This window comes from Rana temporaria, chromosome 8 (assembly GCF_905171775.1).
Source record: "Rana temporaria chromosome 8, aRanTem1.1, whole genome shotgun sequence".
Taxonomy (NCBI): domain Eukaryota; kingdom Metazoa; phylum Chordata; class Amphibia; order Anura; family Ranidae; genus Rana; species Rana temporaria.
The window spans coordinates 124,958,043-124,972,517 of NC_053496.1; the positions used below are offsets into that span (position 1 = coordinate 124,958,043).

Consider the following 14,475-nt stretch of genomic DNA (forward strand, 5'->3'; position numbering starts at 1 on the left):
TTTGCAACCAATTTTTTTATGGCATCAAGGATTAAACCCAACCTCCAAAAATGTTTGTATTTTAACTTTCTCACCGTTTCATTCCCAAAAAGGATGTCCACATAAGGCATGACTTTCATGAGGGGCTCCTTAAAGAACTGACTGATGAAGGGTGCCGAAAGGTTCATGCAGAAGAGCTTGTTGTTTTCAGAGGACTGTGTGGCAACTTTAAGGATGGCCTCAGGAGAGACAGTAAGGAAGAAACCCTGAAAAATGTAAATAAATGCAGCACGGTTAAAATGATAAAAAGCAAGCTTTTTTTATTTTTCTTTACCACCATGCAGTTGTTTAATTTTCTTTAACAAGGCAAACATAGTAGCTGCTTTTGAATGGCACATTCAAACTCCGACATTTCAACAGAGCTCTATTTAGATTGTTTGTAAAGCACCGACTAAACATTTTTACTAAGCAGTCCTGCCAAAGAGGGAAAGACCTTTCATATCTCCGCAGACTGCCCTATTTGTAATAATAGGACAAAAGCAGTGTTCTAGAGAACACAATGTGTTTTTGATTGATTTCACATGAACATTAATAAATGATCAGTGTTTGTAAATGTAGACAGTACAGATTCCCTAGACTTGAGTACTTTGTAGAGGAGGCTGTCTGGAGGTTAGGTTTCAATGCACCAGACTAAAACACACAGAGGAATTTTAGCACACCACTCATGCCCCAAAGGCTATGTGGTGAGATTAAAATCTTACACATGATCTCTCTGCTGGTGAAGAAACCAGTTATCTCCAGTTACCTTGAAAGATTTCCCAATATTGGCTGCCTTTTCAAAAACAAACATGTTATACTTACCTGCTCTATGCAGTTGGTTTTGCACAGAGCAGCCTGGATCCTCCTCTTCTCGGGTCCCTCTTCGCTGCTCCTAGCCCCTCCCTGAGTGCCCTTCAGCCAGCAGCTTGCTACAGCGGTCACCTAAGCAGAGTCAGAGCTCTGTTTACCGATTCAGACACTAAGCCCTGCCTTGGCCCCACCCCTCTCCCCTGATTGGCTGACTGCCTTGGGAGCCAATAGTGCCGCTGCTAGGCATGGGAAGTAGGCAGTAGGAATGGGTAATAGCGGGTTTTTATTTTTTTAGGGGAGGTCTGTGTCCCATTGGTGAAATTTTTAAACACTTGACCTCTGAACGATTTACCCCCTCCTTTTCATGACCAGGCCAATTTTTGTGATACAACACTGCATTAAACGGACAATTGCATGGTCATGCAATAAATGTATAATCAAGTTTATGTAATTTTTTCCCCCACAAATAGAGCTTACCTTTGGTGGTATTTGATCACCACTGCATTTTTATTTTGTGCACTATAAACAAAAAAAGACTGACAATTTAAAAAAAAAAAAATCTATATTTTTTTCCAAATTTAAAAATGTAATTTCTTCATAAATTTAGGCCAATATGTACTCTGCTGTATGTTTTGGTAAAAAAAAATCCCAATAAGCGTATATTGATTGGTTTACGCAAATGTTAGAGAGTCTACAGAGGGTATGGTATATACAGGTATTTATGGATTATTTTTATACCAATAACGGCGGGGATCAACGACTTATAATGAGACGGCGATATTGCGGCAGACACTGACACTTTGCAGGAACCAGTGACACCAATACAGTGATCAGTGCTAAAACTATGCACTGTCACTCTACTAATGACACTGGCTGGGAAGGGATTAAATATCTAGGGGGATAAAAGTTAACTGTGCATAGCCAGTGTTTCTGTACACAGTGTGGTACTTTTACTAGAGGAAGAGATGATTTTAGCCCCTGCTTTGCAGTAACACACCCATGGGTGGGTTTTTGCTTCACTCGTCCCCTGTAGGCGGAAGTGCAGGATCACGTATACATACACATAAGTGGTTAAAGTGTGCCCAGTCATAATGTGAAATTTATTCATTTACAGATTTTATTTAAATTATTTCCAGCCTTCTCCAATTACTCTGCATTTGGAAAGTATTCACAGCGTTTCACTTTTTCCACATTTTATTATGATGGGGGGGCAGTCATTTCCTGGACCCCAAACTCAGCTTCAATTATGGAGCTTGGTAAAAGTAAGCCTGAAAATCCACTAGCTACCTGAAAATGTAAATATGAAAAATTCATATAGAATATTTCAAATTTACCTGACAATATATATTTTTTTTATATAGACTAAAAATGTAAACACTATGTATTTCTTTAAAATAGTAAACCATAGTGATCAAATTATTTCTAATCAAATACACACATATACCAATGTATGTTTAGAAGCCAGCTAAGATGAAGAGCAGAATAAAACAAGTAAATGACAATGGGCTGTAAAACGGATCATATACACTATACATATGAAAAGTGCAGAGGCAGAATCATGCTTTCCTTCTAGATATGGTTATGTGGCTGTATATGGAAGTGTATGAATGAGCAGAAAATGGAGCTCAGAAATGATCTTTACAGCCCCAAGGGGGATATTATCTGATGATTAAGGCTGTATATTTTTCACAGAGGTGACAGATTTCATGGAAACCAGAAGCCATGAAAATATTACTTTGCTGTGAAAAATTGTGACAGCACTGGAGGTAGGCCTTTTTATATCATAACCTTCTCACTTTCACTGGCCAAATATCAATGCTGAAACCTGCGGCAGGGAATGCAGATAAATTTATATAACAAGTTAAACGAATATTTACAGGAGGTATGGTATTTAAACATGGCTGTCATCACTATTTATTCAGCCAATTAAATACAAAAATGTTCTTTTTAGAATGATTGCAGGCTAGGTCGCAATGGGTCTAGGTTGCATTGAAAGCCCAGGCTAAGCCAAGCTTTGGGTCATTTTTTTAATGAGATGCTAACAGAAGTTACATGCACATGGTGTTTTTTATCCTCTTCTCCAAGCTTACTTTTAAAACACTCTACAGGCTGCGCTGCCAGGCTCCTATTTTAGTGAGCCCTGTACATGCCAGGACAAAGTCCAGAAGGAGCCTTCTATACGCGCATGCTCCTGGCAAGGTTACGTGCAGCCGTTCACAATGCCGCACACACACAGCAAGAGATGGACACAGAGACAAAGTCACACCTCTCCTCCACAGTGGTGATTGATGGCTTGGGAGCTGTTGTCAATCACTGCTATTGAGGAGGGGAGGTGCGGCTTTGGCTCTGTTCTTCTGGCGCTGTTTGAGTGTGCGACGCAGTGAACACTTGCACGTTTCATTGTAGTTTCAAACAGGAGCATCCTTGCCAGACTCTAGAGGCACAGGGAGTCTGGTAGTGCAACTGGGTAAAAAGAAAGCTCAGAAGAGGAGGAAAAAAAGCCAGTGTATGCAAGCCCTGTTATTGACATCCCATTTATATATTAAAAAGAAGAGAAAAAAAAACAAACACTTTAATAAGCACAGGTTAACTAAAATACTGTAACTCTGCTAGACGAAAGCACTTTTGTTCAAGACAATATAACATTCAGCCTTTACCGAGAACACTCTGACCTCACCAAGGTAGAGCATTTCTTTCCAGATCGCCACACTAATTTGAGATATTAATGCCAAGGATGGTATTGGATTTGGTCACAGCGGTTTCTATAGCAGCAGACATTTTCTGCTTCATATCTTAACCATTTTATTAAGTTTTAGTGCTTTTCAAAATATTTAAAGGAGAAGTCTAATCCCATCTCAACTTAAACCTGCTCTCAACCCAATTCTAAGCCCTATACTAACTAGCCTGTACAGGAAAGAGGTCTATACTTACTATTCACTGGGCACTCCAAGTCCAGTCACATGAACGTCTTTCCCAGCGTCGGCTTCATTGGAGAGGAAGGACAGCTGACAACAAATGCCCCATAGTAAGCCTAGGCAGTTTTTTTTGTCTGCCTCTCAATGTCCCTGCATGATGGCCTATGTGTCGATGAATATAGGCAGAGGCAATTCGAGGTAGAAAAAAAAAAACTATCAAAAACAAAACACACTGCCAGAGTATCCAAGAGCAGCATTGTTTTGGCAAAAAAAATGTTGGACGCGCATCTACCACATGAGCGTTAATTTTTAAAGGCCACAATTAAATGAACACCCAAGAGCTTGACGCGCCTAAATTTTGTTTACAAATGTCAATTTTTTTTTCTGCTAAAACGCTTCTGCCAGTAGGAAAGGCATCTAGTAGACATGACCAAACCTTGAGTGTGCATGAGGCCTTAAAGTGGAGTTCCACCCTGAAAAAAAAAACTTCCTCCAAAAAAAAAAAAAGTTTTACTTACCCGAAATAGCTGTTGCTATTCGGAAGTCCCGAATCTTCCTCTTCATACTCCGCGGTGGATTCTTCTTGTGAATGGGGCGCGCTGCATTCTGGGAACTGTGTGTATCCCAGAAAGCAGCCGGCCCATTCACAAAGCGCCATGCTGCTCGCGCATGTGCAGTAGGAAACGGGCAGTGAAGGCGCGCGGCTTCACTGCCTGTTTCCCTTACTGTGGATGGCGGTGCCTGTTGCTGCCAGGATCGAGGATCGGCCTCAGCGGGGGCCGACATCACTGGCGACAAGGACAGGCAAGTGTCATTATTAAAAAAGTCAGCAGCTACAGTGTTAGCAGCTGCTGACTTATAATTTTTTTTTTTTTTTTTTACCAGACCTCCGCTTTAAGCTAGGATATACAAAATTATTAACACACAGTGTAGATAAAGATAAACTGCCAATTAAAATGTGATAAAATGCCTTAGTGCTCGTTTACACCACAATCAGTGTTTCTGCATGTATTTGCAATATGTTGGTGTTGCATTTTTGTAGGCATCTTTATTTTTCATCGAGTTGCATTTACATGCATTTGTGTTCTGGTATGTTTTTAATGTGCATAAAGAATGCTGAATGCTACACTTATTTTAACCACTTAAGACCATTATGCAGGTTAAGGACCTTGCCCCTTTTTGCGATTCGGTACTGCGTCGCTTTAACGGACAATTGCGCGGTTGTGCGACGTGGCTCCCAAACAAAATTGACGACCTTTTTTTCCCACAAATAGAGCTTTCTTTTGGTGGTATTTGATCACCTCTGTGGTTGTTATTTTGTTGCGCTATAAACAAAAATAGAGCGACAATTTTGAAAAAAATTCTATATTTTTTAAATTTTGCTATAATAAATATCCCCCAAAAAGATAAAAAATAAATAAAAAATTTCCCTCAGTTTAGTTTTACCTATTTTTGGAGGGGAGGAAAAAAATCGCAATAGGAGTTTATCAATTCGTTTGCGCAAAATGTATAGCGTTTACAAAATAGGGGATCGTTTTATGGCATTTTTATTAATATATTTTTTTTACTACTAATGGCGGCGATCAGCGATTTTTTTTGTGACTGCGACATTATGGCAGACACATCGGACAATTTTTGGGACCATTTTCACAGCGAAAAAAGGTTTTTAAAAATGCACAGATTACTGTGAAAATGACAATTGCAGTTTAGGAGTTAACCACTAGGGGGGCGCTGAAAGAGTCAAGTGTGACCTCATATGTGTTTCTAACTGTAGGGGGGCAGGGCTGGACGTGTGATGTCAGTGATTGTTCCCTGATATAGGGAAAGACAGACGATCACTGACATTGCCACAATGAAGAACAGGGAAGGCGTGTTTACACACACACACACACACACACACACACACACACACACCTCTCCCCGTTCTTCAGCTCCGGTGACCGATCACGGGACACCAGCGACGATTGGGTCTGCGGGTTCCCAGGGTTTCGGACCGGGTCTCGAGCACGGCTGGGCCTTGTGTGCCACTCTGCCAACGTATATCGGCGTGAAGGGGTCCTTAAGTGGTTAAAAGCACATGATAGCACTGCACTGGTAAAAGCTAAGCTTATTTAAATAAATTCATGTTTATCGCACATTTGTTCATATGGACTTTTAAAAACCCATTGCACTGCATCTGGTGTAGCCCTTAATTTGCACAATCGCAAAATCATAGCCTTATCTGAATAGCAATCTAAAGTAAAACATCATAAACCATGTATGAAAGAATGTTGCAGAATATGAAATGAAAACAAAATGTCCAAAGTGTTTGTTCGTAGTTATAAAATAAGTAATCAGATCCCTAAACTGAGAACTGCATGAGATCAGAGTACACAGGCCTATTCCTACGAGCTGAAAGCCACAACTTAATATGATCTGAGCAGGTTCTGTTGCAGGTCTGTTTTTCCATTAAGCATTTATGGGACTTGTCAGTGTTACAAGGGAACTGTAAAACATCCATATAATCCCTCAGTTCCTGTGCATGAATTAAGCTATTCCCTACAAGAAGAGTTTTGCTGCCAAAAGCTTATTTTCTGATATTGAGTGCAGGGATAATACCAGAGGTGTGATGTTATTTTAACAGTGTACAGACCCTGCAGTTGAGACGCGGACGCAAAAGAATTCTTTTTCCAGGCCAATAAAATGGCTGCAAAGGCATCTGGGTTAACTGGCCTCAAAACACATGGAAGAGAGGTGGAGGCAAGAAGGGTATATATGCAGAAAGCAGGGGCTGCAAAGTTGAAGTGTAGATTAGGAACACAAAAAATTGACAAATTACTAACAGAGAACTGAAGTTTAGAGAAACGTTTACAGGGTGAGGGGTGTGATAAGATAAGTAAACAACCAACCAATTTGTGAAAACATCTTGTTCTTATGCCAATAGAGTTTTAAGAGAATAAATGTGAATGGGGCCTTTTTCTAGACAGCATTACACTTCATTTTGCTTTAAAGGGGTTGTAAAAGTAATTTTATTTCCCCTAACCAGCTTCCTTTACCCTAATGCAGTGCTCATTCACCAACCTCATACTTTGCGTTCGCTTGCAAATGTCATAATTTATTGATAGAAAACCTGACTTCCTGTTTAGCTGTGTGTAACTACACACTGCTATGCGAGCCGCTCAGCCTGGTGTGTAGTGTCGTGCTCGCTCCCTCCATAGGACTACAGGAAAGCGTCTTATGCTGAAAAAAAAGGCTCTGCGCATGCGCAATGCCGCCAAGCCGTGACGTGGCTATAATGAACGCGCACCGCAAATCCGGAAATAAAGGATACTAAGGATGCAGAAAAGACTGAGGATAATACACAAGCTCTATTTAAAGAGGTATATAACTTTTTTTTTTTTTACGGCAATGATTACTGTTTTCGATATAAGCACCGGTCAGACATGCATGCATGCATGCATGAACAGAAGATCAGCTTTTCTCTCCCCGACAGGATCGGGAGCTGTGTGTTTACACACAGCTCCCGGTCCCCGCTCTGTAACGAGCAATCGCGGGTGCCCGGCGGCGATCGCGCCCGCCGGGCACCCGCACGGGAGTCACGGACGAGCGGGGGGCGCACGCGCCTCCGGCGGCGCGCACGCGCCCCTAGTGACCTAGTTTAAGTTGAGATGGGATTAGACTTCTCCTAATATTTTGAAAAGCACTAAAATGTATTAAAATGGTTAAGATATGAAGCAGAAAATGTCTGCTGCTATAGAAACCGCTGTGACCAAATCCAATACCATCCTTGGTTTTCTCTACACATACCGATTAGAATTAGGCCAAAAAGTTCTATCTTGGTCTCATCAAACCAGAGAATCTTATTTATCACCATCTTGGAGTGCTTCAGGTGTTTTTTTTTAGCCAACTCCATGCAGGCTTTCATGTGTCTTGTACTGAGGAGAGGCCACTCTGCCATAAAGCCTCGACTGGTGGAGGGCTGCAGTGATGGTTGACTATCTACAAATTTCTCCCATTTCCCGAACTGCATCTCTGGAGATCAGCCACAGTGATCTTTGGCTTCTTCTTTACCTCTCTCACCAAGGCTCTTCTCCCCAGATAGCTCAGTTTGGCCAGACTGCCAGCTCTAGGAAGGGTTCTGGTCATCCCAAACGTCTTCCATTTAAGGATTATGGAAGCCACCATGCTCTTAGGAACCTTAAGTGCAGCAAAAATTTTTTGGAACCTTGGCCAGATCTGTGCCTTGCCACAATTCTGTCTGAGCACTTCAGGCAGTTCTTTTGACCTTATGATTCTCATTTGCTCTGACATGCACTGTGAGCAGTCAGGTCTTATATAGACAGGTGTGTGGCTTTCCTAATCAAGTCCAATCAGTATAATCAAACACAGCTGGACTCAAATGAAGGCGTAGAACCATCTCAGGCTGGGTTCACACTACTACACTACTTTCATCCTACTTTGCTCTGTGTTCAATGTTTCCCTATGAGAGCGTCTTAACTGGTCCTACACAAGTCGGTCCGACTTTGAAAATGCCTGTACTACTTTTGGTCCTACATTGATCCTACTTCAGGCCCATTGAATATCATTGAAGTCGGACCAAAGTAGTATCCTGTTTATGAAAGTAGGATGGATGTAGGACCAATGTAGGATAAATGTAGGACCAATGTAGCAGAGCAAAGTAGGATGAAACATTGATTTTCACACGTCATGCTACATGAGGCTCCCAATGTAGGACCAATTGTCGGACAAGTGTGAACCCAGCCTCAAGGATGATCAGAAGAAATGGACAGCACCTGAGTTAAATATATGAGTGTCACAGCAAAGGGTCTGAATAGTTAAGACCTATGTGATATTTCAAGTCTGTGTTTTTCTGTCAATATGGGGTGCAGTGTGTACATTGAGGAAAAAAATTAACTTAAACAAAGAGTGAAAAATTTAAGGAGGTCTGAATAATTAAATATATATATATTTTTTATTTATTTGGGGGTTCTAAGTGATAAAATATGTATTTTAACTTGTAAGCAACAAATGACAGAAATAGACTTGGCCATTAAAGGGTTAATAACATGTCACAAAAATGATTGTGTACTGTTCAATGTAGCTGTGTACATAAAATTATAGAGATTTTATTTCCAGGATGCAAAAATCTGGAAACACTAAAGGAATAATTTTAGTGAATATAAACAGAAAAATAACTTCTGATTAGCAGTATATAGCAGTCTTGTGACATCAGTTCCTGGTTAAAGCTTGTAGGAGGAGTTTTCATACTGCACCAAGCTGTCCTATCAGGATCCAGGACCCCTGGCCTCTGTTTAGGCAGTGCAGATTGGCTCTGTGCTGATCACATGCACTCTTCCAAAAAAAAAAATTTAAATGAAGCAATACACACCAAACTGAGCCTGTGCAGCCTGACTCCAGTAACTCGGTCTTATCTGGACCTGTTCTGTAGTCAGCAGAAAAGAGGGAGGATCAGCGAAGACAGGAAATTAAAAATGGAAATCGGTTACATACAAAGTTTTTGCCTCAATTTATTCATGTTACAGACACTTCTGATAAGGCCAGCAGGATGATCAATGGTAAACAGAGTGAATCTTATACACGTGATGAAGTGTGTATAGTTGATACAGCTACAGTGCCTTGAACAGGTATTCATACCCCTTTAAATTTTCCAATATTTGTCATGTTACAGCCAAAAATATAAATATATTTTAATGGGATTTTATGTGATAGATTTTATGTGACAAAGTGGCACATAATTGTGACCCGGAAGGAAAATGAAATGGGTTTTCAACATTTTTACAAATATCTAAAAAGTGTGGCGTGCATTTGTATGCAGCCCCCTTTACTCTGATACCAACTTAAATCTAATGGAACCAATTGCCTTTAGAAGTCATCCAATTAGTAAATAGAGTCAACCTGTGTGCAATTTAATCTTAGTATAGATACAGCTGTTCTGTGAAGCCTTCAGAGGTTTCTTAAAAGAACCTTAATGAACAGTGTCATGAAGGCCAAGGAACACACCAGACAGGTCAGGGAAAAAGTTGTGAAAAAGTTTAAAGCAGGGTTAGGGTAAAAAAAAAAAAAAAAAAAATCCCAAACGTTGAACATCTCACTGTTTAATCCATCATGTGAAAATGGAAAGTGTGGCACAAATGCAAACCTACAACGATATGGTCGTCCACCTACACTGACAGGCCAGGCAAGCAATCCATCAGAGAAGTAGCCAAGAGGCCTGTGGTAACACTGGAGGAGCTGCAGAGATCCACAGCTCAAGTGGGAGAATCTGTCTACTGGACAACCATTAGTCGTGCACTCCACAAATCTGGCCTTTATGGAAGTGGCAAGAAGAAAGCAATGGTTATAGAAAGCCATAAAAAGTCCTATTTAAAGTTTACAAGAAGCCACGTGGGGAACACAGCAAACATGAAGGTGGTGCTCTGGTCAGAGGAGACCAAAAATTAACTTTTTGGCCTAAAAGCAAAACGCTATGTGTGGTGGAATATTAACACTGCACATCACCATGAACACACTATCCCCACCGTGAAACATGGTAGTGGCAGCATCATGTTGTGGGGATGCTTTTCTTCAGCAGGAACAGGGAAGCTGGTCAGAGATGATAGGAAGATGGATGGAGCCAAATACTGGGAAATCTTAGGCCCCGTACAGACAACCGTATCGATCCCCTGAAAACGGTCCGCCGGACAGTTTTCAGCGGAAAGATCCGCTGCGACCGCTGCCGGATTTCTGTCTGATGGTTGTACACACCATCAGACAAAAATCCGCGCGTAAACAAGACGCGGGGCGTGGCCGCGCCGTCGCCGTGGGCGGCCCTGGAAGTTCAAAGCTTCCACGCATGCGTTGAATCAGTACGACGCGTGCGAGGGATGGCGGTCGGTCGGACGTGTCCGGTGAGTCTGTACAGACGACCGAATACGTCCGACGGACAGGTTTCCAGCGGACAGATTTCCAGCGGACAGATTTCTTAGCATGCCAAGAAATTTTTATCCGCTGGAAACTGTCCGATCCGCGGGACAATTATCCGCTCGGGCCTACACATGACACACGATCCGGTCGTGTGTACGGGGCCTTAGAAGAAAACCTGTTCGAGTCTGCAAAAGACTTGACTTAGGCAGAGGGTCACCTTTCAGCAGGACAACTATCCAAAACATACAGCCAGAGCTACAATGGAATGGTTTAGGATCAGGAGTCTCCAAACTGCGGCCCGGGGGCCAGATGTGGCCCTTTGCTAGCCTTTATGTGGCCCTTGGGGCACTATTCCTCCCACTGATACAAGGCACTATTTCTTCCACTGACACCAACAAGGGGGCGCTATTTCTTTTACTGATATCAATGATGGGATACTATTCCTCCTACTAATAGGGGCCCTACTCCTCCTCCTACTGACCACCAACCCTGAGGCCACATTTATTCTCACCGGTGCTGGGCCCGGGACATTTTCTGCCCCTGCTGGCCACAATCCGGCCCTCCTAAGGTCTGGAGGACAATAAAGTGGCCACTTGTTTGAAAAGTTTGGAAACCCCTGGTTTAGATCAAAAGAAAATTCACGTGTTTGAATGGCCCAGTCAATTACAATTAAGAATCTGTGGCAAGACTTGAAAATTGCTGTTCAGATGCTCTCCATCCAATCTGACAGAGCTTGAGCTATTTTGCAAAGAAGAATGGGCAAAAATGTCACTAGATGTGCAAAGCTGGTAGAGACATACCCAAAAATACTTGCTACTGCAGCGAAAAGTGGTTATTCAACAAAGTATTGACTGAGGGAGAATGAATACAAATGCACGTCAATTTTCACACATTTGTATTAAAAAAAATAAAAAATAATTGAAAACCATTTATCATTTTCCTTACACTTCACAATTGTATGCCACTTTGTGTTGGTCTATCACATAAAATCCCAAATAAATACATTTACTTTCTTGGTTGTAACATGACAAAATGTGGAAAATTTCAAGGGATATGAATACTTTTTCTAAGCACTGTACATATATTAGCTTAGCTGGAAAACAGACCAAACCTGAAAGCGTTAAGTATCGTACTTGACTCATAATTGTAACTACTGTGTTTGAGACAAAGTCTTCCTTGTTAGCAAGCTTACAGCCTAAAAACAGCTGAGTCGGAGAATCCCAGTGTTACAGTGTAAGCCAAGGGTAACAGCTTATATTTAGGGCACCTTCAAACTAGGCATTCAAAGCCGAGCATCTAACTGGCTTTTTCAATGAAAAGAGCTTTTCTTCTGAGACTTGTTTTATTGAGTGTCAGAGTGATGAAAGAGGCAGGTTTACATAAGAACGTAGTGAAGTCATTTTTTTTTTTAGACTAGCAAACTAACGACCAATAAGCTTGTAAATGAGTAAAAGAACATATCAAAAACCGCTATGAAATTAATTTTTTAAAGTATAGAAGGTATAGCCTCATGTAGTAGCTGTAAAATTTCTCTACCATCATTTATTTTCCTTTATGAACAAAGTTAAAAAAATAAAAAAAATAAAGCCAATGCAAGTAGAGTAACATTTTTCAAATTCTAATTAAACCTGCAAACCTATGGGAGCAATTGGAGGTGTCCCAGGTTAACCAGCCAAAACATTGTCTATGCCACGTGGACAACATGGGCAATGTTTCATTAGGAACCATTGCCTAAACAAACCAAGTTCCTTCCATGGCTTGAGGCTGCAAAAATATTAAGACAAAACAAAGCAGCACAGCATACCGTTTCACATTACAAAACCCGTGTTTGATTACAAGACCCTTAGATATTACAGCCAGGGCTGAAACCAAAATAAATGTAGTTAGTCAGAGAAAACAGCACATACAACACAAATGGACATGACATGTTCGTTCTTCAGTGAACAGCAACCAACGCAAGTTTTTTTTTTTATAACTTTATTTTAATTTTTATTGTACAATGAGTCGAAAAATCTGGTCTACACAATCCATATCCTGATATAGTAATAATTACCAACTCATGCTTGCCTCGCAGGGAGCAGAGAAAACATACAAAATGTTATTAATTGCACAACCACCAAAATCTCCCAACGTGTTTCGACTAAGTATAGTCTTCTTCAGGGACAATGAGATGGGAGCAATCTTAGATAGGCAGAGAAAGCATAATAGCGAGTATATAAATTCCACTGGAGTACAGACAACAGTAACCAATGTAATTCAGTGGAATTTATGTACTTGCTGTTATGCTTTCTCTACCCATCTAGGACTCCTTTTACCTCATTGTACCCCGAAGAAGACTATACTTAGCTGAAATGCGTTGGTAGATTTTGGTGGATGTGCAATTAATAACATTTTGTATGTAATCTCTGCTCCCTGTGAGGCTAGCATGAGATATTACTAGATCAGGATATGGATTGTATAGACAAGATATTTAAATCCATTGTACAATAAACATTTTCTATGTTTATTATAAAGTTTTTTTTTTTTTTATTCCTATTGCTGCAAAGTCCCATGGGAGATACCTTTGGTTTTCAATTTACTAGGGATGGAACAGCTATCCAGCCCATGATCCAATCACCGCCTCTGCCTCAATGAACAAAGCATATTCCTTACTTAACCACTTGCCGACCTCCTCATGTACATATACGTCAGCAGAATGGCACGAACAGGCACATGTACGTACCGGTACGTCCTCTGCTGGTCGGGGGTCCGATTGGGACCCCCCCCCGGTACATGCGTCGGTCGGTAAGCCTCGGGGAGCGATCCGGGACGTTTATAGCCGCCCCGTCGCGATCGCTCCCCGGAGCTGAAGAACGGGGAGAGCTGTATGTAAACACGGCTTCCCCGTGCTTCACTATGGCGGCGCATCGATCGAGTGATCCCTTTTATTAGAATTTTTTTTTTTCCCCATCGCCTGACTTGCACCTTGTCTACAACTTTATCCCGGAGATATTTTGACCATGACTTGCACCCATATTTGATTGTTTGCTCAGTTGCATTACCATGTACTGAAATGCTCCAGGAAAGTTATTTTCATGCTGAGAAGGCGATTAGCTACACCCGATTGAGTTTACAAGTACAGTGGAACCTCGGATTGCGAGTAACAAGGTTAACAAGCGTTTCCCAATACGAGCACTGTATTTTTAAAAATGTTAACTCTGTTTGCGAGTGTTGTCTCGTAAAACAAGCACGATTCAGACCAAAGCAGTGTGCAGTACCGCGTTAAGCCTGAGGTGGGGGGGCTGGAGCCGAGCAGAGCCGAACGGCACAGTTCGGAATTGCACGGAAAGGCCCAAAGACAGCTCGGAAAATTAGTCTTTATGAGGTTTGCCGAGGTGTCCTCGGGCCTTTCCGAGGCGCCCACCCCACCTCTGGCCGCATGCGGTATTGCATGCCATTGACGTAATTGCGGAACAATTACATTTTTGTTTCCATTGACTTCAATGGGGAAATTCGCTTTGATATGCGAGTACTTGGGATTACGAGCATTCTCGTTCCGCTTTAAATTTTTTTTCCAACTCAGCGATTCTGTCTTTGAATAAACACATTTCCCGACATGTTGGTGTTGCATGTTTCAAATGTTCAAAGTTGCAGTAAATACAGCTGAATAAAACAAAAAAAAGTGTCTTAATTTTAGACTACAAATCAACAAAATGTGGTTCTTTTAATAGGGCGATTCTTTTCTATACCCACTGTATGGAGGATTTGTTTGATCTGTGCATTCCCTGGCATCACCTGAAGCTATTCACTTTAGTAGTTATAGGTAAGCAATAAGCACTTTAAGGTAACT

The 14,475-nt window shown here is 41.4% G+C and overlaps 1 protein-coding gene across 3 annotated transcripts in view; it reads right to left on the bottom strand.

The window, feature by feature from the left end:
• Positions 1–14,475, bottom strand: part of ADK (adenosine kinase) — a 223,684-nt gene that overhangs the window by 45,336 nt on the left and 163,873 nt on the right. For all 3 annotated transcript variants that reach the window (XM_040320662.1, XM_040320664.1, XM_040320663.1), the window contains exon 7: positions 75–245. In XM_040320662.1, coding sequence (XP_040176596.1) covers positions 75–245 — 171 coding nt within the window. The remainder of the gene's footprint in view (positions 1–74; positions 246–14,475) is intronic.